Below are 22,821 nucleotides of genomic sequence, written 5' to 3'. Positions count from 1 at the left end.
CAGGTGTTCTCAGGGTCAACTATGCTAGTTACAGATAGGTAACAACACAGGCGGCTTTAGATACACGGGAGGAAGAGCTTTGATCTCTCTTTGTGCTGTGTTCGAAGAATCCACACATGCCTCTGTGGATAACTGAAAACAAGCAAGCAGGCAAACAAACAAACAACTGAAGAATACATTTCTTTTTCCTTGTCAGCCTGCTTATCTAGTCTACTGTTGCTGAACATTTCTTCCCCAATTTTTATTTCCTATTTAGTGAAGACTTTCAGCCTGGCCACTGGGGATTGATCCCAGATTCCCCACCCCTCGTCCCAGAATGCTAGAGAAGGGACTGCTGGCTGTACTGTGCCAGCCTCTCCCACTCCTGATGACTTGAGAGGGGGCCGTTTTTTATTTGATTTAGTAAAGTGGCCTCACTACTCTGCATGAGCTTTTTTTATGGGGAGGGGGAGCTCCAAGTCTCCTTTTTCCCCTTGACCCATCCATCTTTAGCTCATGGGCAGTGGGGTGAGAAGAGAGCAATTATGTGATAGTTTAAAGTTTTTGACTGCCTAGCAGCTCAGACACGTGTTAGTAATGAATCTGGAGCAGGGCCTGGGTAGGTGGAGTGTGCCCGTGTGTGGGCTGTAGGTGTGTGTATGGAGGTAGGGAGGGGAGAAGCCTGTGGTGCAGTTCTGGAAACTTGCAGATGAAGAAGGAATTCCCAGTCCTATCTTTTTATTTTATTGACTGACATTAAAGGGTAAAAATTGACAGGGTTCAAACTCCAACCCAATGGCTATGTGCCTTGGTTCTTCAAAGGGTAAATCTAGTCTCTACTCTGTGTCTGCTCTAACTCCTGAACTCTCCCTTCTATCCCTCCCCCCTGTATACAAACATGTCCAAAGAGGCCCAAGCACATTAGGCTGCCCTCTAGTCAATCACAAGATAAACTTCTTTATCACCTTGTAAAAGCACCGTGTCTCCAGTGCTACCTCTCCTGCCCCTTTCCCACGGTTTGTGGCTGACCTTTACGAATGTATTCTCCAAACTCAGCCAGGGCTGTTGTGTTGAGCTCCTTGGGGCTGAAAGACACTGTTGGAATCTGGATGGCACCTGTTGGAGTCAGAGATGGAAGATGATAACAACCACTGATTTTTCCACAGCCCTGTGTACATAAAAAGTTCTCTTGCACTCATTATCTTATTGTGGAGGGCAAAACAATCATTCCAGGTAGGCATTGTTGGTTTTCCTGATTCAAAGGTGTGGAAAAAGCTTAGAAGCATTAGGTGAGCTGCTCAAGATTGTCCAGAAACAAGCAGTAGGACTGGGACTTAAACTCAAGTCCTTTGTTTAGGCTAATATGGTTCTTAAAGGAAGATAAAGTCCAAAACGGGATGGAGTGGGGGAGGTCAGACAGGAGTAAATTTTGTACCCTGATCCTAAGTGGGAAGCTGCTATAAATTGCCACTAAGGCCTCACTCTGCCTCTGAAACCACCAATCCTTTGATGAATCCAAGGAGCCCACTGTCCTGGGTCCCTTTGCGAACAAAGCTTTGTATCTTTTTGTGTACAGTGAGTGTGTGAAAGTCACTCAGTCGTGTCTGACTCTTTGTGATCCCATGGACTATACAGTCCATGGAATCTTCCAGTCCAGAATACTGGAGTGGGCAGCCTTTCCCTTCTCCAGGGGATCTTCCCAACCCAGGGATTGAACCCAGGTCTCCTGCGTTGCAGGCAGATTCTTTACCAGCTTAGCCACAAGGGAAGGACTCTTTGTGTACAGAGAGTAGGCTTATTCCTCATAGACTGGTTAACCCAGAGTGTCACTGATCTCAGCCCAGGTCAGCTTTGGGGGCACATGATACCTGGGAAGGGGGGCATTTAGAAGCTCCCAAACAAGCTCCTTTGTCATAAACGATGTAATCCACTCTACCCAGAAGTCCAGTTCTTGAGTTGCCGTTAGGCTCATTCCTTGGTGAAGGTTTTATATTCTTAAAGAGTTCCACTGTCAAATGCAAACAGTAGGGGGTGGGGGTGGTGTCATGAGATAATTTGATTAGAAGGTTATCTAAAAAGCACCCAGAGCAGCTTGATGTCAAGGGAGGCCTCTGACTTCTGTACTCGGTTTTGCGAAGAATCAACCCTGCATCATAGCCTACCAATAAGTGGGGATGCCAAGGTTCAAAAAGACTAAATGAACTGCCTATGTGAGATTGAGAGGCAGACTCAAGATCTGAACTCAGATGTTTTGCCTCGGCTTGGGGTTCTAAGTCATGGTGCTATGAGGTCCATATTTTAGTTTCTTATCTAGCTTTTGCTTTCTTTTGTGCAAAGAGACTCTGGTGAGTGGCTGCCCAATGCCTTTCAGAGAACTCTTTACACTAGGATGCTTTGGGAAAGCCCTGCTCTGCCTCCCAGGCCTATCACTCCAGCACAAACACAGTTTATATTTAACAACAAGGGATAGCTTTTGCATTTGCCTGCATGTTTATTTAGGCAGTTGCTTTTAATCCATTACTTAATGGAAGGGAAAAGACTGAAGATAAGCCCAACGGTGAGGAAGGATCTCATTGTTTTCATTGTTTATGCCCTAAGTCGTGTCCTGACTCTTTTGCGACCCCATGGACTGAAGCCTGCAGCCTGTCAGGCTCCTCTGTCCATGTGATTTCCCAGGCAAGAATACTGGAGTGGGTTGTCATTTCCTTCTCCAAGGGATCTTCCCGACCTAGGGACTGAACCCGTGTCTTTTGCATCCTTTCACTCTTGAGCCACCATCTCTTTTCTCCTGGATAATGCAGACTGACAAGGTAAGTAAGTTTTCAGCTTGGTTTGAGGTCTAGGGGAAAGATGTCCTTTAATTGGTAGAGGAAATTAAGAACATCTCACACCTCAGCAACAGCCCCATACTTCTTTATGGAGCCATCTAGAACCCGAAGGATCCTACAGGCAACAGAGGCTGTCACCCAGTGCTTACTCCAAGATGTAGGGTCCTGGGAAAGATGGTTCGGCTGACCTAAATTTCAGTTTCCCTCATCTGGACATAAATAAGGTTCAGATCGTTTAGTCTTAAGAGACTTAACAAGTGAAGACTACCAAAGGTTAAAGGCTGTAATGCTCCAGGCAAGCGGAGGTGGGCGTGGGGTGGGGTGGGGCGGATGACAGCCCGGTAAACCCGGGCGAAGTTCAAGCTTTCAGGGTAGGCAAGGAACGCCCTGGAGTCCCCAGGAGGCAGGTGTAGGAGCAGAGTGCGGTCTCCAGGGGCCGGAAACGGGGCTGGGGCTTGGTGGTGGGGTGTTGCTCAAGCTCGAGGGGCGGACTTCTGCGGCGGGGGAAGGGAGTCGCGGGTTGGCCCGAGGAGACGGGGACCTTTATCTGAGAATAAGCGGTGAAGGGGACCCGGGTTCACCTTTCAGCGCTTCCTTCATGGCGATGCGCTGCTCTTGGCTGAACTGAGAAGGGATTCGCAGCTCCTTTTGACTCTCCGTGCCCCGCAGGCCCTTCGATCTGGAGACGGCGGCGATACCCAGGAGCAGCGCAGACAGCGAGGCTAGCAGGCAGACGGACGGCCGAGCCATGCTCCTCTCACGTCCTTGCTGCCGGTAGGCGGCTGGAGTTTGGACCTAAACGTACGGATCAAATTCTTTCCCCTGTTACTGCTCCAATTCCCGCAACTGCCTTAGCCCCGCCCCATTCCCAGAGCTGGCCAATCGCCGCTCTCCTGGAGACGCGGGCCCACCAATCCACGGGCGACCCCGCCCCAGGCCCGCAAGGCCTTTCGGGGGTTGTGGCCTCCCGCAGGGTAGCGGGTCGCTGTGGGACTGAAGTATAGTGGGGCACCAGGCTAGTTGACCGGCAGGTCTGGCGTGCGTGTCACCTTCTGCTTTGAGATGCTAGTCAATCTCTTTCTTCGTGACAACAAATCAGATAAAACGGGGAAGTGGCAAGTAAATGAACCAAGTTTATCAGATTTATCTTCTCGCTTCCTCTGAAGCTTAGGGTTTGACGGGTCTCCTAGGTGCCTTGAGGGAAGCTCTCCACCCTCAGCTCGGCTTCTTTTGAATCAGGACAATGTTGTTCTGTCCATGGACATTGTTCTAAAGTATTTTGGATCAGAGGAATTGCTTCTGCTTAGGAATTCGCTGGAAGTGTTTCTGATATCAATGTTAAATTGCATTTTTGCAATTCTAGGCAAATGCATTAAGACTGAAGGAGTTTTAGAAAGATTATGCATTAATAGACTTTCCTGGTGGCTCAGGCAGTAAAGTGTCTGCCTACAATGTGGGAGACCTGGGTTCGATCCCTGGGTCGGGAAGATCCTCCGGAGGAGGAAATGGCACCCCACTCCAGTACTCTTGCCTGGAAAATCCCATGGACGGAGGAGCCTGGTGGGCTGCAGTCCATGGGGTCGCAAAGAGTTGGACACGACTAAGTGACTGAACTTTCACTTTCATGTGTTACTAATTTCAGTGTGTCCAACAAACTGAAATGTGATAGCTTTCAGAGTAGAGGGTCATTCTGAAAAAACAAAACAAAAAACCTTGTAAAATACAGACACTTAAAATTAGATTTCCTGGAACCAAAAAAACTTTTCCTTTCAGATCCCTTGATGCAATATAATATGGTACCACTCTCACATTTTACAATTCCCTAAAAAAAAGCCTCGTAAGTGCTCTACGCTCAGTAACTAGTCATGACCAAACTTGCAAATTCACACTCCTGGTGTTTGCAAAAGCTCAGAAAGGGAGTGCGTTGCTCCAGCTCTTTCACTTACCCTACTTGAAAAACCAAAATAAAAAAACCCCTGCAATTGTGTACTTGTTTTTCAACAGAATTTTGAAACAATATTATGAAAACTTCACACATGTAGAAAGATGTAAAGAATAATAAAGTGAACATTTCTGTATTCACTATGCATCTTAACCCCTAGAATATTAAAGATGGAATTGACCTGGGGTCCAGCTTAGCCCCCTCCAGCCACCTGCCTGGCGCTTGGGGAGGGCGCAGTCTCCTTCAGCTGCTTCTTCAGCCACTTCTGGCTGTGGGTGGACTTGCAGGGCCCTTGGGTTTCTGAATGGTTGTCCAAGGGGCTGGGGTGCCCATTGATGGTGTGGAAGCTCACTCCCCAAGGGGCAACTCTTGGCTAATGGGAAGAGGGAGACTAGATGGAAAGTGGTCAAGTCCCCTACTTCCTCTTTCCTCAGCTGTTCTGGGGCTGTGGTCACATCTGCTGTGGGGCCAACTGTGTGACTCCTGGTGAACCAGGGTCCACCCTCCACCCACACTCACTACCCTTTGGGATTGTGTCTTTCCTGTGAAACATTTGCCCCTGGCTCTGATTTCAGAGAACCAACCATTCATGACAGAACAAGATGTCCAAATCTTAGAGGCTTAAACAACTTCTCATGATCATGTCTCATGATCTCATGATCTGTGGGTCAGTCATTTGGGCTGGGCTCAGCTGGGGGCAGTGCTGCCAGTCTTGCCTGAGATCACACTGTGACCATGGTCAGCTAGCAGCTGGTTGGTCTAACATGGCCATACTCAAGTTTGGCTGTAAGGCTGGGCCCTGGCTGGTGGGCCGGGGAGACTCAGCTGCTCTCGGAGGCCCCTCCTCACCTGTTTCCTGTCTTGCCTGCCCCTGGGAGTGGGCTCAGTTGGGACCACAGTCCTCCCAAGTCTCCCTGCTGGGATGGTGCCAGGGAATGCATTCTGCCTCCTGCCCCGAACCTGCCCTTTGTGCTATGGGCAGCTAATGGTGCTGGCCCTCTGTCCACACCCCTGGTAGGGTGTGTGGTCCTGTTTGTAGGGTCCCCCGCCCCTCTATTCTCAAGGCTCAAGCACACCAAGACCCAAGTCTGTGCTACTCTGAAGATGATGACAAAACACAAGTGAGGAAGTTCCAGCTTCTTCTGAACACCACCACTCAGATCAGCACAGACCCTAGATGTGTGACTTTCTGGCTACCTTGGCCCACTGCTCCCCGCTCTGTACTCCCTCCCTCCAGGTTCCCGCAAAGTTGACCTTTGCTCTCTCCCCAGCCTCCACAGCTCTGGCTCTCTGTGGTCTGTAAAGTGGACTTTCACCACATACTATACTCCTGCCACATACTTGTGTTGCCATTTCTCACCAAAAAGAACTAGAAGCATCACTACGAACAAAGCTAGTGGAGGTGATGGAATTCCAGTTGAGCTATTTCTAATCCTGAAAGATGATGCTGTGAAAGTGCTGTACTCAATATGCCAGCAAATTCGGAAAACTCAGCAGTGGCCACGGGACTGAAAAATGTGTTTTCATTCCAATCCCAAAGAAAGGCAATGCCAAAGAATGCTCAAACTACTGCACAATTGCACTCATCTCACACGCTAGCAAAGTAATGCTCAAAATTCTCCAAGCCAGGCTTCAACAATATGTGAACCATGAACTTCCAGATGTTCAAGCTGGTTTTAGAAAAGGCAGAGGAACCACAGATCAAATTGCCAACATCCACTGGATCATTGAAAAAGCAAGAGAGTTCCAGAAAAACATCTATTTCTGCTTTATTGAATATGCCAAAGCATTTGACTGTGTGGATCATCACAAACTATGAAAAATTCTGAAAGAGATGGGAATACCAGACCACCTGACCTGCCTCTTGAGAAACCTGTATGCAGGTCAGGAAGCAATAGTTAGAAATGGACATGGAACAATGGACTGGTTCCAAATGAGAAAAGGGGTACGTCAAGGCTGTATATTGTCACCATAATTATTTAACTTATATGCAAAGTATACCATGAGAAATGTTGGGCTGGATGAATCACAAGCTGGAATCAAGATTGCTGGGAGAAATATCAATAACCTCAGATATGCAGATGACACCACCCTTATGGCAGAAAGCGAAGAAGAACTAAAGAGCCGCTTGATGAAAGTGAAAGAAGAGAGTGAAGAAGTTGGCTTAAAGCTCAACATTCAGAAAACTAAGATCATGGCATCCAGTCCCATCACTTCATGGCAAATAGATGGAGAAATAGTGGAAACAGTGTCAGACTTTATTTTTTTGGGCTCCAAAATCACTGCAGATGGTGATTGCAGCCATGAAATTAAAAGTTGCTTACTCCTTGGAGGAAAAGTTATGACCAGCCTAGACAGCATATTAAAAAGCAGAGACATTACTTTGCCAGCAAAGGTCCGTCTAGTCAAGGCTATGGTTTTTCCAGTAGTCATGTGAGAGTTGGACTATAAAGAAAGCTGAGCACCGAAGAATTGATGCTTTTGAACTGTGGTGTTGGAGAAGACTCTTGAGGGTCCCTTGGACTGCAAGGAGATCCAACCAAGTCCATGCTAAAGGAGATCAGTCCTGGATGTTCATTGGAAGACTGACACTGAAGCTGAAACTCCAATACTTTGGCCACCTGATGCAGAGAGTTAACTCATTTGAAAAGACCCTGATGCTGGGAAAGATTGAAGGTGGGAGGAGAAGGGGACGACAGAGGATGAGATGGTGGGATGGCATCACCGACTCAATGGACATGAGTTTTGAGTAAACTCTGGGAGTTGGTGATGGACAGGGAGGCCTGGTGTGCTGCAGTCCATGGGGTTGCAAAGAGTCAGACACGACTGAGCAACTGAACTGAACTGAACTGAAGTTGCTTGTTGGCCAGAGTCTGTTCTGAAGTTAGGCAGTGGGTTGGGGCAGGGGTGCAGCAGGGCTGTGGGTATACCTGTGCCCCAATCTGGGTCATAGTCACAGCGGCTGCCCCCTCATGCCATGTTAGCATCTGTCCTTTCACCATGGGGCCATTATCACCTCCCCTGTCATCCCTCAAGCAAAACTACTCTGTGGAAGTACAAGGTCCTAATGGATGTGTCCATTTTCTGCACCACAAATTAGATGAGATTTCTGAATGGGAAAAAAATAGAGTTGAAATGATTTTTTTAAAGTGGACATTGACAGAATTTTTATTAAAAGTAGTTTAATTCTTACCAAACTGAATTTTTTTTTTTTTTTGACCAAGTTGCTGGGCTTGTGGGATCTCAGGTCCCCAACCAAGGATTGAACCCTGCATGGCAGTGAATGCCTGGAAATCCTAACCACCAGGCCACCAGGGAACTCCCCCCAAATTAAAAAATTTTAATTGTCAACTCAATATACATTTATGCTCCTTTGAACTCTTTGGAAAACACAGGAAAGAGAAAGAAAAAAAAAATCAGGTGCCATCCCAATATCCAAAGATATTCACTCATAATATTTTGATGTTGCCCAAGTTTTTCCTATGCTCACAAATACTCACACATGAAATATGTATCTGCTTTAAAATGAAACAGATGCATACTATAGCCAGAGTTCTATATTTTGCTTCTTTCTTTTGACATTATCATAAGTATTACCCTGTCCTTAAATATTCTTTAAATTCTCTTATCATGGAATATTTAAAAGTTAATGACTGTATGCAATGACTATGTAAAGCAAATAATCACGCAACTGTGACCTCCCCAATGATCAATAACACTGAAGGTGTGTATGTGACCCATTGCCTCTATCCCTCAATTCCTGCCCAAGTAACCACTACTTGAGATCGTATGTGTCTATGTGTGTGCTTTAAATAGTTCTACCACATATGTGTGAGCCCTGACATATATGTATATGTATGAGAGGAGAGTTTGGTTTTGCTTGCTTTCATAAAAATGATAGCATAGTCCTATGAAAAGTTTTTTCACTCAAAATTTTGTTTGTGCTATTTATTTATACTGTTATATCTAGCTGTGGTCTATTCACATTCACAATGCATGATATTGCATTCTGTGAACATACAAACATCTGTTGTACTTGTCTCTTGGGCTACAGGTGAAAGAGATTCTCTGGGGTATATCCCAAAGTGGAAATGTTGGGTTGGACTGTATGAGGGTATTCAACTGGAAATTCTGAACCATTTTCCAAGGCTACTGAACGAGTTTATATTCCCATCATTGAGCTGCATATAGTATGTAAGTTCCTGTTGCTTCACTTTCTCGCCAGCACCAGACACTTCAGATGAGTAATTTTGCCTATTTTGTGGCTGGAAAGTGATATCTCATTGTGGTATTAATTTGTACTTCCCAGTTTATTAAGGAGTTTAAGTATCTGTTCATATGTTTATTTGCTATTTGTGTTTTCCAAACAAAATGGCTGTTTACTTCTTTTGCCTATTTTTGTTTTGAGTTGTTTTCCTTCTTATTGACTCTTCAGAGTATCTAAATATTGTGGATAGTAATATTCTGTTGGTTATATTTATGTTGCAAATATTTATGTCCATTTGTGTCTTGTATTTTCACTTTCTTTACATTCTTTTGATGAACTGAAGTCTAATTTTAATGTAGGTGAATTTATCAAACTTTTGTTTTCTTGTTTAATATCATTTCCTATTTAAGCTTATAAATATATTTTGATATGCTATCTTTTTAAACTTTTGCCTTTTACGTCAAAGATCTTAATCCATCTGGAGTTGCTTTTCTATACATGGTGTGAGGTCAGGTCTAATTTTGTTTTTCTCCAACTAGCTAGCAGTTTTTCTGGGATCATTCATTAAACAGTCTATCCTTTCCTCAGTGATCTACAAGGACAACTTTCCCATTTACTGAGTTTTCAGTATGAATGAGCCCATTACTGGGCTTTCTATATTGTGCCATTGGCTTTGTTTATTCCTATGCTAATATGACTGTCTTAATTACTATAACTTTAAAATGTGTCTCAACATCTGGTGGAGCATGTTTCTCCTTTAGCCTGTTAATGTAATGAATTATATTAATAAGTTGAAAAAATGTAAACCACCCTGACATTCCTAGGATAAACTCAACTTTGATAAACCCATTGCTGTATCTTCTTTTAGAGTTTTTGCAATTCTATTTTTAAGTGTGATTGGTCTGTAATTTTTTTTTTTTTTTGATTTGGTATCAAGTGTATAGTAGAAATCTAGTTAGAGGATACTGTAGTGATTTCTAGCTGCCCTATATTTGTTTCTCCTTCCTTCTAAGTAATAAGAACCCTGATGAGCTCAACACATTGACACCCAGATAAAAAATCAAATTTCCCAGACCCACCCTTGTAGCTAGGTTTGCCATGTGACTAAATTTGGAGAATGAAGGATAAGTAGATACTCTCTGCTTAAATCACTTTCTCCAGTTTCACATGTGATGGTTGGCAGCTCCAGCAGGCATGCTGGACCATGAGGATCTGCTTTTATGGGGAGGGAAGGAGGTAGAGAGAGAGGGGGCGGTGCAGAGAGAGAAGAAAGAGGAGAAGAAGGGGAGGGAAGGGGAAAGAAAGGGAAATCTGAGCTTGACTTTCCTTCCATTTGTTTTATTTGCTTGTGTTTTGCATTTTCTGGAAGAGTGTTTATAAAGTAGGATCAAATATCTAAGATATTTTCTAATAATTCTAAAAAATAGAATAATTTGGACCTGGTGTTTTCTCTGTGGGAAGATTTTAAACTGATGATTTCACTTAATAGTTACAGGATTTTTCAGCTCTCTACTGTTTTCTTGATTCCATCTTTGGTACATTATATTTACTAGCAACTTATTCATTTCATTTAAGTTTTCAACTTTATATTAGCTAAGAGTTTAAACTCTGGAGCCAGATTGTCTGAGTCACATTCCAAGGCCTTCAACATTCATTGAGTTGTGCTGATGACCTTGGGAAATTCACTTAATCTTTCTGAGCCTCAGTTTCCTCATCTGTAAAATGGAGATACCAACAGTATGTACCTCTTAGAGTTGTTGGGGGGATTAAATTAATTTATGTACATGAAGAAGAGCACGTGGCATATAGTAATCGTTGAATGGGTGTGAGCAGTTCTTACTGTCTCCTTTCTTTTGTTTTCTTTACATTTGTTTGTTTTCCAGCTGCCATAGTTGAATGTTTGGCTCGTTAATTTTTGTCTTTTTTCTTTTCTGATAAAAGCATTCAGAGCTATAAAGTTACTATGATGCACTCTTCCCTGTGTCCATGGGTTTTGATATGTAGTATTTTCACTATTGTTTAGGTCTAAGTGTTTTAAAGTTTCCATATAATTTCTTCTTTGACTATGAGTTTTTCAGAACTGTTTTTAAAATTTTTAAAAATGCATACCTTTCTGTTCCCTTTTTGTAACTGATTTTTAACGACAATGCAGTGTCACAAAATGAGGAATGATACCTACGTTTGAAATTTGTTGAGAATTGCTGTAGGGCCTAGTATGTGAACAATTTTTGTAAATATTTCATATGCTCTTAAGAAGTGTAAATTTTAGTTGTTGTGTGCAGAATTCTATGTATGTTCACTAAATCAAGATTGTTTATTTTATTGCTTAACTCTTTCATACCTAACTTTTTAAAAATCTGTATGAGTTACACACCAACAGTATATCGAAATCTTCCATTGTGTTGCTGGATTTGCCATTTTTTCCAGTTTTTAAAATATCAATTTTGCTCTATTTATTTTGAGACTTTTATTGGGTGCATTCAAATTTAGAACTGTTGAAAATTTTATCATGACATAGTGGTCTTCTTTATGCTTCATGATCTCCTTGTCTTAAAGCCAATTTTTTGCAATTAATATAGCTACCTCATTCTTTTGGTTAATATTTGTCTTGTATATGTTTTCTTCCATTTTTGTGTCCCTATGTTTTACAGGGTCTCTGAATTTAATTTTTAATCTAATCAGACAATTCCTTTTACTAGTGAGATTAGTTATATTTTTTGTGATTTCTTGTGTATTTGGGCTTATTTTTATCTTCTTTTTATTAGCACTACTTTTTCTATGCTTCTTTCCTGCCATGTACTGGCTTTTTAAACAGCTTATTAAATTTTCATCATGTGGGTTTTTTTATTATCCTATTCTCCCCTGCCTCACTGGTTTGGACATTATATTCTTTTCCATCTTATGATTTACTATTGAAATGTTATATTCATACTTAATAAATTTGAATTTAATACCATAACTCTTTTCCTCTGAAAAATAAGAAGACATTTGAACACTTTAACTCTGGTTGCCTTCTCTTTATATGCTCTTATAGTTCGTTATTTTAATTTTTAAATTTATTTTAAAAAATAACCTAGTTATGCTATTATTATTATATAGACATTTCCTTATATTTACCAATATGTTTACCTGTTTCCTTGTTTAATCTTTCTTCTTGAATCTCAAACCTTACTTCTGGAATAATTTTTATTTTTCCCAATATTCATCCTTTTGAAGCTACTTGATTGAAAGTTGTGACAGTCAACTTTCTCAATTGTTGTGTATTTGAAAATATCTTTATTTGATACTCATTCTTGCAAGATAATTTTGAGTATACAATTTTAAGTTGATGGTTATTTTAACACTTTGAAGACATTAATTTACTGTTTTCTGGCTTCCACTTTTTTCTGTTGAGAAGTTGTCTGACAATGTAATTATTGATGTTTTGTAGTGAACTGCTTTCGCTCTGGCTCCTTTTAAGGGCTTCTCTTTGTTTTTAGTGTTCTTAAGTTTCACTACAAGGTGTCTAGAATTTCTTTTTTTTTAATGTGTACAATTCAATATGTTCACAAAATGTGCAACCATTACCACAGTCAATTTTAGAACATTTTCATCACCCCCTAAAGAAACCCTGTACCTTTTGACCATTATCCCCTAATTCCGTTCACCTTCCTTCCTAGACCTAAGCAATCACTAATCTACTTTCTGTCTCTATATACCTACCTATTCTGGACATTTCATGTAAATGGAACAATATAATATGTGATCTTTTGTGTCTGATTTCTTTCATTCAACATAGTTTTCAAGGTTCACCAGCATTATAGCCTGTATTAGTACCTCATTCCTTTTTCTGTCCAAATAATATCACATTATATGAGTATACCACATTTCATTTATTCATCTTTCATCTATTGGTGGACATGTGGATTTTCACTGTTTGACTGTTATGAATAATGTTAGTATAAGCCTTCGTATATATTAAAGAATAGTTGATTTACAATGTTGTGCCAATCTGCTGCACAGTGAAGTGACTCATTTATACATGTGTAAACAACAAGATCCTAACGTATAGCACAGGGAATTATAGTCAATATCCTGTGATAAACCATAATGGAAAAGAATATTAAGAATGTATATATGTGGATAACTCATTGTGGGTTTGATTTGCATTTCCCAGGTGGCAAATGATGTTGATAATGTTGACATGTGCTTATTGGCCCTTTGTATATCTTCCCTGGAGAAATGTCTATTAGAATATTTTGAGTTGCAAGTGTTTTTTAATGTTCTAGATACAAGTCCCTGCTATCAGATGTATGATTTGCAATAGTTTATCCTGTTCTGTGGGTTGTCTTTTTACCTTCTTGACAGTGTCTTTTGAAGCACAGAAGTTTTAAATTGTGATGAATTCAATGTACCTATTTTTTACTTTTATTGTTCTTTTATTGTGCATTTGGTGTCATATCTAAGAATATTTTGCCAAATCCTAGGTCATGAAAATTTACCTCTGTGTTTTTTATAATATCTTATATCTATATTCTTTTAATAGCTATTTCTTGAATAGATATTTCTTAATTTGCTGTTTTTCTCTTTTAGGACCATTTATAGAGGCTTAAATTAAGAAAAAAAAATGTTACCAGTTTCACTGGGGAGCTGGTCAATGTAGTGCCTCACACCGTCATGACAGACATTAATTTTTCTTGATCCTTTTGTGATAAAAATATGAAAAAAATTATAAAGTATATTTTCCAATACTAAAGCCAGAATTATGTTTAATGATAAAAAGTAGAAACTTTAGCATTAAAGTCAGAGAATAAGAGAAGGATGTCTACTTTCACCACTATTACTTAATATCATTTTTGCAGGAACTAGTCAAGACAAATAAATAAGAGAAAGAGACTAGAGGTATAAAGATTTGAAAAGGAGATAAAATTATAATTGTTTGTAGACATAGTATGTATTGCTGGCAAACTTGAAATATTCAATAGCCAAACTACCACAGAACTATTAATATTGTAAGAATTCAGCAGGTACTCTGGGTACAAAGTTAATACACAGAAATCAATAGCAAACATTGACCAGCTAGAAAATACAAGATTACATTATATTAAAAAAAAGGTTAAAAAAAAAAACTAGGAATAAACTTGAGAAATGTGTAAGATCTATACGAGAAAACACCACTTAAATTATCAAAAGGAGATCTAAATAGGAAAGAATATGGCATCCTTAAATAAAAAAGCTATATCATAAAAATGTTGTAGGTGGGGACTAACCTTTCCAGATGTTAAAAAAAATACTACAAATCCTCTATAATTATCTTCTGTCTATCTATCTAGAGGAAATGGCAACCCACTCCAGGATTCTTTCCCGGAAAATCCCTTAAACAAAGGAGCCTGGTAGGCTATAGTCCGTAGGATCACAAAGAGTTGGACATGGCTGAATCCCTGGCAAGAGCACCTGAGATCTATGTATCTAGTATTGGTATAGTCACAATTATTGTTTTTAGTGGTTTAAAATCCGTCTTGTGTTTATTTTGGTGCCCCAATTACCCTACATTTGGTTAGTAGAAGGTGTTTGAATCTGACTCCTGTGTCCTTGTGATATGCCTCCATCATTTTTGGGGAACAATTTCTTGCCTTCTGGCCCAGAAAGTTGTTTCAGATTCATTTCGTCCCTACCTTGCCCTGGCTCTGTAACCAGTCATTGCTCTGAGGGGCCCTGGTCCCTCTTAATAATGAATTGTACTAGAGACCATGTTTAGGAATGCATAGTCTTAAAATACTCCATTCCATGGTAGAATGGGGAGATCATCTTATAGAGTTAAAAAAATCAAGATATAATTGATGTATAAACATTTATTAGTTTTAGGTATACAATATAATGATTTGGTATTTGTTTATATTGTGGAACAATGACCACAATAAGTCTAGTTAACATAGAAGTTTTGACACTTCTTCCCCAAAGACTGCTAAAGCCATGTTGTAGTTTTACAACTAATGGTAAAAATGTGTTTTAAAGGTAGGTTAAAGAAATGCATCTGATTTAGATGCTGCTTATATGCCACTCAAAACTCTCTTTAGAGGTAATAGTTCTGAGCAGTCTTACCTGCTGGCCTCTCCTGAAGCCAAGCACATCTCTTCCTTCCTGCCCTGGGGGTCTCCCTGATGCCACAGCAAAGGGCCCCTCGGGACTGCTCTGTGCTCACGTCCTTGCAACCCACATAGATCACCCTTGGCCAAGAGAAGATGGGAACGATGGTTCAACGTTTCTCCAGGTCAGTTTGGAGGCACACTTTGCAGGGCTCCAGGAGGTTGGGGCCCCAGTTGCCCTCTGTACGGGCTACCACAGTAACTCATTCTTTTGTGGGTTTTCCCTCCCTACCTGTTTCACTCCTTCTGCCTTTCACTGCTGCTCCCTGGGGTCACTTCTCAAATACCTGTGTGGAAGCTTTTGTCTTATGTTCTACTTTTAATGGTTAGGTTGAGACGGTATCATTAAAAATACATATAAAATTCAGAAGGGAGGGATGCCCATTGCCGACTTACTCAGATCTTGAAGGGCATTTAAATAGCTTGGCGAGGCAAGATTAGTTTGCTTTAGATACATAATTGGTTTGGAACTCAAACCAATTTGTAGAGGCTTCTCTGCCTCTACACCGCATCCTCTTCCTCCTTCACCTGTTCTCCCTTTTCTAGCTCTCTTGATGTCTTTGTTTCCATACGTTTATCCTGCTGATCTTCCTTCCTTCTTTGCTTTGTCTTATCTCTAGTCTTCCATCTCTTGCCACTTCATCCTATTTCTGTCTCCAGACAGAAGGAGTCTTTGCTCTTTTTCTGTGATTCCTCTTATTTCCTACAGTTAGCAAACAAAGTTCTGGATCAGCCAAGCTTGTTGGACGCTCGAGTCCTCTGGCCTTTTGCTCCCTGCATTGTCTCACAAATAGGGGAGGGAAATGTGGGATTAGGCTGTGTGCTCCCCCGAACTGGGGATTCTGAAAACTTTGCTGAGTATTGATAGGATTGGCCCATTTGAGAGACATCTCATGAATGCTGAAGAATTAGCACATGAAACAGTGGAAGTCTGAATTCCTTGATAGCCACAGAAACCACAAAGTTGGCTCTGGGAACTGTCTGGAGTTGGAGGATCCCTTACACCAGGTGTTTCACCCTATCTCTGTTCTTCAGCTGTATCATGGGAGTTTATTCATTCCCAGGAGTGGAAAACCAGATCCCAGAGAGGAGCTGGGAGACTCAAGGAGAAGTCTTAGCTTTCCGTTTCTTTCCCCCTGGGGCGTGGGCAAAGCAAGGCCGCCTCTTCCTGGAGGTGACTTGTTTGTCTCTCTGTAAAACCACCTGAACACATGCATTCATTCACATTTCAAAACCACTTTATTAGCAAAATGAACAAAAGGAGAATGGCGTTTAAATTAAATAAATTACACAAATATCTCAAGAGTCCTGGTTCCCGGGAACCACATCAGTATCCCTAAGAACATTCAGAAGTTTTGAAATCCTGGATGCTTTCACTACCTTCCCTCCTTCCCTGCCTCAGGCACGTTCGGTAAGTGGTCTGTGTGAGCTTGTGTTCTCGCCAAGGCATTCCAGCAGTGAGTTCTCTTCCAGCTGTCTCTCTGCACCCCAGGTGTTTCCCACCTTACCTCCGCCGTGGACTCGGGTAGTACTTACACTCTTGGACGTGGTGCAGGACCCCTCCCGGAGCCCCCACTCGAGGCCACTGTGCGCCAGCAATCCCCTTTAGGTCTGGGGCTGGCCTGGGGGTTTGCGGTCACTTCAGCAAGTCCTCAAGGGTTCTAGACACTTGGTTCCCAAGGCACCTGTGACTTGGGATGTCCTGAGACTCTGTGATCTTTCCCCCACCTCTTGGGCCTGAGCTGGACTTTGCTGGAGGTGGAGCAGGGGAGGTTGACTTTTCATTGGCCACGGTTCTTGTCCTCTCGAAATTTGGCACTTCGGGTGCTGGGCACAGTGAATCCCAGATAACATTGGCCTCTGCCTTCTAAGTTTTGAGTTCCATTGGCAGCCAGATGGCATAATGAATTCACAGAGAAGCAGTGCTTGTAGGCCAAGAATCTGTTGGCTCTTCACCAGCACCCCCTCCTTTAACTCTGTAAAGACTTGCTCGCTGACCAGCTCACACTTAACAGACACACAATGTAGGTCAGGCTGAAATTAGGAATTCGACGTTTTTCCAGGCTGGGCCAGCCCAACCCTTTGGGCAGGGATCATTCATTGAAGGAGCTCAGGAGACACAGTGGGCAGAGGCCAAGGTGTTTTCTCTGCTCTTCCATGGAAAATTTCCCAAAACACCTGCACATGGAACCTATTTATTTGCAAGTCAATAGTGGGTTTCTTCTATGTTTTTTTATAAATACGGAGAACTTAACCCTTCTTCTCATCTTTCCTAGAAGGAAGTGGCCTCAGATCCTGAATTTGTCATGGGATCCCTGTGGGGGAAGACTCAGTCTGCATCAGCCCTTCTCTGCACCGGGCACCCAGTTGGGATATGATCTTGGAGTCATTTTCCCTCACATGACTGAACCACTTAGGCCTCAAGCTGAGAAGGGGGGTTTAAAACCATCGGCGCTTTGCCAGAGAAGAGGACAGGCAGACTTCTTCTCCAGTGGGGGAGGCGTTTCTAAGGTCGGGGGTCTGTCAGGGCTTGGGCCCACCAGTTGGCCCTGGACTGATGGAGCATCCTTTCCCTCCATGTCTCCAGAGCAGGGACTGCCCAAAGCTTTTGTGCGGAGTAACTGGTATCTGTTGCTAGGCTGCCAGAGGATTCTGCCAGCTATCCCCTGTTCCTCCTGGGTTTCTACCTGGTCTCAAGTAGAGGGGAGCAGCCCTCGAGGGCAGGGGGAGTGAAAACGTTTCAGGAGGCTGCCCCTGGGGAGGTAGTTCTGGTGGCCGCTCCCCAGGCTAGAGTTTGATGTGCCAAATAGCAGTGGGGGTCTCAGCAGCCTTGAGAGGAGGAGGAAGGGGGCATAGTCGCCAAGACGGAGATTCCTGGGTGGCTGGAGCCCATGGACCCAGGAGTACAGAGCTGCTGGGATAGACTTGGGGCAGTGGGAGGGGATGAGCCACAGAGTCATGGGCCAGTTTGTCCCTGTGTCCTGTGACAGCCTGACACCGAGGCGTGCCGGTCTCGGGGCATTCTCGAAGCTTGCACGCTACGTCAGCACGAGCTTTCCCTCCGTTCCTGAGTCAGTCTTGAAGCCTGGCAGTCAAGGGTCCCCTCAGCTGCCACAGGCAGGGTGTAGGCGGGTGCAGAGCAGCCAGCAGGAGGCATGCTCATTGCGGGTTGGGGCCCTGCGGGTCAGTAGGAGCGTGAAGAGGTGTCTCTGCCTTCTGCTGAGACCGGCTAGCTCTGGAGGTGCCTGGGGGGACCTCAGAGTGAGAGACGAGGAGGACGCAGAGGCACCCGAGTTCCGGCGGAGGTGTTCTCAGCTCTCCACTCCCGGCGATCCCAGGCTCATCCTTCACGGGGTCCGAGAGGCTCTGGAGGCGGCCTGGGCCCTCACAGGGCAGTCAGGGTCTCTGATTGAAACATGCTTCCGAACATCTCCTGCAGCGGCCACAGGAAGCAGGGATGGGGGAGAGAGCGTTAGATCTGAGTAGTCACAACTGCCGGGTGACCCTACGAAACCCTGGCCAGTAAGAGGCATTATGAGGAAGTGAGGGTGAGTGTGTGCATGTGTGGGTGTGAACAGTGGAGGGGCAGGGTCAGCCCAAGAGGTGAACCTGTATAGACGTGACGAGAGAAGAAGCTTGAAATCTAGTTTTGAATCACCTCTGCTGTGCTGTGTGACCGTCACAGGCCCCTCCCTCCTTTTTTGCTCTCCTTCCTTCATTAGATCAGGTGACGATTGAGATCAGACAAGTTCTAAAGTCGTTTCTTGCTCCGACAAGCTATTTTGTTCTAGCCAGGTGTTTGGAATGGGCTGGAGATTCTGGGGGGGGCCCAGAAATCAGTATGCCAAGTCTTTGCAGCCCTGGCTCTATTCCCTAATGCCTGCTGCATGCCACCAGGACTCCCAGAGATGGGCTCAGAGGACCATTGGAACGCATGCCCAAAAAGATTGGGAAGAGGCACCAAGTGAGTTGTTCTTTCTAATAGACCCAGAGCTGGATTTCTCTAAAGCTTTGGTTTCTTTTAACTCAGGGCATTGGGGTAGGGCTACTTTTCATGTCAGGACCATAGCATTCTATATGAAGTACACGCCACATCTGCATGGCTCTGAAGGGCTGCCCACCGGCAGTAGTATTTGCACCCCTGGAATTCATCTGATCGGATGTGTGCCCACCCTGGGACAGTGTCAGGCAAGTAGTAGGCACACCATCAATACCAGTTGAATTAACAAAAGAACAAAAGCATCCCTCACTAATCTTGTTAGGTGGATGGGACAGGCATTCCTCGTATTTCCCTTATTTTACAATGATAAACACTGGGGGCCCAGTGGTGTCACATGGCTTGCCCAAGATCATGTGGCCAGTGCGTTGGAGAGTTAAGAATAGATGTAGTTTCTCTAGGACTTGATCCAGTGACTCTCCCTTCCCCCATGATGCCTTTCAAGGAGTAAGAATTAAGATCTGCTATTAAAAGAAAGGTGAGAAAGAAACCTTATTGCCTTCAAGGTGACTGTTCTGGCTTCTGGCGGGAGAGCGCAGCCAACACTTTGGGTGGGAGAGGGTCTCCTTCCTTCCCCTTCTGACCCCCGCTAGTCAGCTCACCTGCTCTAAATCCCAGTAGCTGGGGCTGTCCTCCTCCGGCTCATACAGAGAAAGCTCAGGGTCCACGGGCGCCTGGGTGGGGGAAACCAGTGCAGAGTGAGCTGCAGTGCCTGAAAGATGGGCTGGCACAAATGGTAGGGGTGGGGGGCATCTTGCGTTCTGACGCCTAACTTGGCCTCTTGTCCTTGCCCTCCCCTCCCTCATTTGCCTCTCAAAACACAGTATAGCCGCGGTTTCCCTCTTCCTTGCAGACAGGCGTGCATCAGCGTCGGCTCCCTTGGCAGGCACTTCAGAAGCAGGAAAGGCTTACCTAGCTTACCTAGCTGCCTGACCTGGGGAGTCCATCTCCCTTCTCTGTAAAAGTAGGATAATCACACTCACTTTGGTGGCTCTCTGCCTTACCACGCTATTGAAAACAGTGTGTGTGTGTGCATAACTTACAGATATGAATATATTCTGTAATATGTAAATATACAATTGGTATAATATACATCTGTAAGAATACTTAAACTGTAAAAATGGCATTATCTGTGCAGTTACAGTGATGAGGGTTTTCCCAGAATCTCCCCCTCTTTGCCCTGCTGGCAAAGGGCAGAAGGCCAGGAAGGCCATTGCTCTCACAGTTGTCTCTGTGTGGCGGGCGGGTGCCTGGCCCTGTGTTTCCCTGGACAGGCTTTCTGCACCCAGAACAGATGGCTCCAGCTTCATCAGTCTCAAAACGCAAAGAGCAAATGGTTGCTCTAGGGCCAGAAAAGCCTTTCTTATGATCCCCTGATGGTAGAAGGGGTTTGCATCATGGACTAGGGCACAGAGGCTTGGCAGGCCGAGGGTCGAAGATGAGCTGGCAGGGCAGCCTGGAAGATGGGACTGTCTGGGGAGGCCTGGGCAGGGACCCCAATAGGATGGGCTTTTTCTGCCTCCCCAGCTTTCTGGAGTGTTATTTGTAGACACTGTTATTTGTAGCTCATTTGCATACTATTTACTGAGCTAGTAAATTAAATGTCAAGAAGCTGAGACAAAACTCTGATACATACTCTTCATCCGTCACCAGCCTGAAATCTCTAAGCTCGACTAAATTAAAACTGGCAGGCTTACTCCCCTCCCTTCTCCAAAACGTCTTATTTCTAGGGAAGGAATATGTTGGTTGAGCCATGTCAGAGTACCAGGCATAACCTACTGTGCTTCAGGTGTTTGTCTGATCTCAAAACTGATAATAATAAAGATTCTGTAATATACAAAGCTCTTTCAAGTGTCACAAAAGATATAACTATCAGTTAATCCTGAAACCAAAACAAAAGAAAGATCCTGTGAGGTAGATAATGTTACATTAAGGCACCCATTCCACAGATAAGAAAACAGATTCAGGAAAGTTAACTGATAGAATAGGTGTTGGAACCCAAACTGTCCTGTTATTTCAACACCCTGGGGCCTAGGATTCCCGAGGTGCAGAGACCTTACCCCTTGGAAGTCGTGTCCTGGGGCCACTTCCCTGGCCTGTGCCTGGGCAAAAAGGACCGCGTCGTGTATGCTGGGAAAGACGTGACTGCGCTCTAGACACCCGTCTTCAAAGAGGCCTCCCTGGCTGATGTCATTGTACACCTGGGCTGCAAGGAGGGAAAGGTCACCTTCAAAAGTCGACGCCACTGTGGCCTGGAGCTGGGGGTGGGGGAGATGGAGGGCCTGGGGTTGAGCCCTCGCTGCGTCCCGGGCCCCCGGGCCTTGGCCTTGCAGTACCAATTCTGGACAGCAGAGGGTAACGTGGGCTTGAGGATGCTGAAACTTCAACCCCGGGCAGAAGGAAACTGCTTGATTCAGGGAGTCGGTCCTTTGTGGTGAGGGAAGGCCGAAATCGTGGGCCAGTTCTGTCCCTTGAGAGTCTGTTCTTGCCCCTGCTCACCCAGACCTTTCCTGCAGAGTCCGGTGTTGGCAGAGCCTTACTCCTCCCCAACCCTGGAGCACACACACAGCAGAACCGTGCGGACTCTGCCTGAGCGGGGCTTGCACAGAGTCTGTGGCATGCTCAGGCCGGTGCTGAGGCTGGCTGGTCCTGCTGGAAGGCGCTGGCCCTCTGAGGGAAGCGCGGCGTGCAGACATGTGCCTCTCCCTTTCTCCGGGGCGTCTGTGTGCTCTTGCTGTGTCCACATCCTTGTACTCCGCACACATGCTGGTGAGACGTCCACTGCCGTGTGGACAGGGACTGGGGGCTGTGTTTGTGGGCCCCCCGGAGACTGAGTCTGTATAAAACTGCGTGTGTGTCTTCCCTGGAGAGTTATGGTATATCTGTGCTTTCTGCCTATTTATGGACTTTCGGATTTGGAGAAGAACCCCCAGTTCATCTAGTCAGCCTCCTCATGTTATGTAGGTGGCAATTGATCCCTAGGCAGATGAAGTGACTTGGCCAAGGATACATGGCAAATTGAAAGTGAAAGTCGTTCAGTCGTGTCTGACTCTTTGCCACCCCATAGACTGTACAGTCTATGGAATTCTCCAGGCCAGAATATTGGAGTAGGTAGCCTTTCCCTTCTCCAGTGGATCTTCCCAACCCAGGGATCAAACCCAGGTCTCCTGCATTGCAGGCGGATTCTTTACCAGCTGAGCCACAAGGGAAGCCCAAGAACACTGCAGTGGGTAGCCTATCCCTTCTCCAGGAGATCTACCCTACCCAGGAATCGAACTGGGGTCTCCTGCATTGCAGGCAGATTCTTCACCAACTGAGCTAAATGTGGCAAATTAGTGGTGGGCAAATCAGAATCCTAGTTGCTTCTCCTTAACTCCACAATCCCCACCTACACTCTTTTATTGGGACCCCTAGTGGTAAAGAACCTCCCTGCCAGTGCAGTAGATGCAGGTTTGATCCCTGGGTTGGGAAGATACCTTGGAGGAGGGCATAGCAACCCACTCCAGTATTCTTGCCTGGAGGGAATCCCATGGAGAATCCCATGGTCAGAGGAGCCTGGCAGACTACAGTCCATAGGGTCACACAGAGTCAGACATGACTGGAGTGACTTAGCATAGTACAGCATACAGGATGTTATATAACCCGGTCGTGGTCTCTTCTGACTTGTGCCTGAAGTTCTCGTGAGCAGGCAGTAGTTTAGGGGAACAGGTGCTGTTCTGGTTTCTACCCCCCTCACTATTCAG

General features: G+C 44.5%; 2 protein-coding genes across 5 annotated transcripts in view; both read right to left on the bottom strand.

Annotated features, from left to right (window-relative positions):
- The window catches only part of PM20D1 (peptidase M20 domain containing 1), a 36,136-nt gene extending 17,737 nt beyond the window's left edge, over nucleotides 1-18,399 (bottom strand). The window contains exons 1-3 of the mRNA XM_043485891.1: nucleotides 16,618-18,399; nucleotides 3,389-3,602; nucleotides 1,009-1,095 (exon numbers count right to left, since the gene is read on the bottom strand). Coding sequence (XP_043341826.1) covers nucleotides 1,009-1,095; nucleotides 3,389-3,557 — 256 coding nt within the window. The 5' untranslated portion in view covers nucleotides 3,558-3,602; nucleotides 16,618-18,399. The remainder of the gene's footprint in view (nucleotides 1-1,008; nucleotides 1,096-3,388; nucleotides 3,603-16,617) is intronic.
- Nucleotides 16,302-22,821, bottom strand: part of SLC26A9 (solute carrier family 26 member 9) — a 31,834-nt gene continuing 25,314 nt past the window's right edge. For all 4 annotated transcript variants that reach the window (XM_043485888.1, XM_043485887.1, XM_043485889.1 and 1 more), the window contains 3 exons: nucleotides 21,139-21,284; nucleotides 19,681-19,752; nucleotides 16,302-18,514 (listed from right to left, as the gene is read on the bottom strand). In XM_043485888.1, coding sequence (XP_043341823.1) covers nucleotides 18,467-18,514; nucleotides 19,681-19,752; nucleotides 21,139-21,284 — 266 coding nt within the window. In that variant the 3' untranslated portion in view covers nucleotides 16,302-18,466. The remainder of the gene's footprint in view (nucleotides 18,515-19,680; nucleotides 19,753-21,138; nucleotides 21,285-22,821) is intronic.

This window comes from Cervus canadensis, chromosome 13 (assembly GCF_019320065.1).
Source record: "Cervus canadensis isolate Bull #8, Minnesota chromosome 13, ASM1932006v1, whole genome shotgun sequence".
Lineage (NCBI taxonomy): Eukaryota > Metazoa > Chordata > Mammalia > Artiodactyla > Cervidae > Cervus > Cervus canadensis.
The sequence above is the reverse complement of the archived record's forward strand: the minus strand, read 5'-3'. Positions and strand labels throughout refer to the sequence as shown.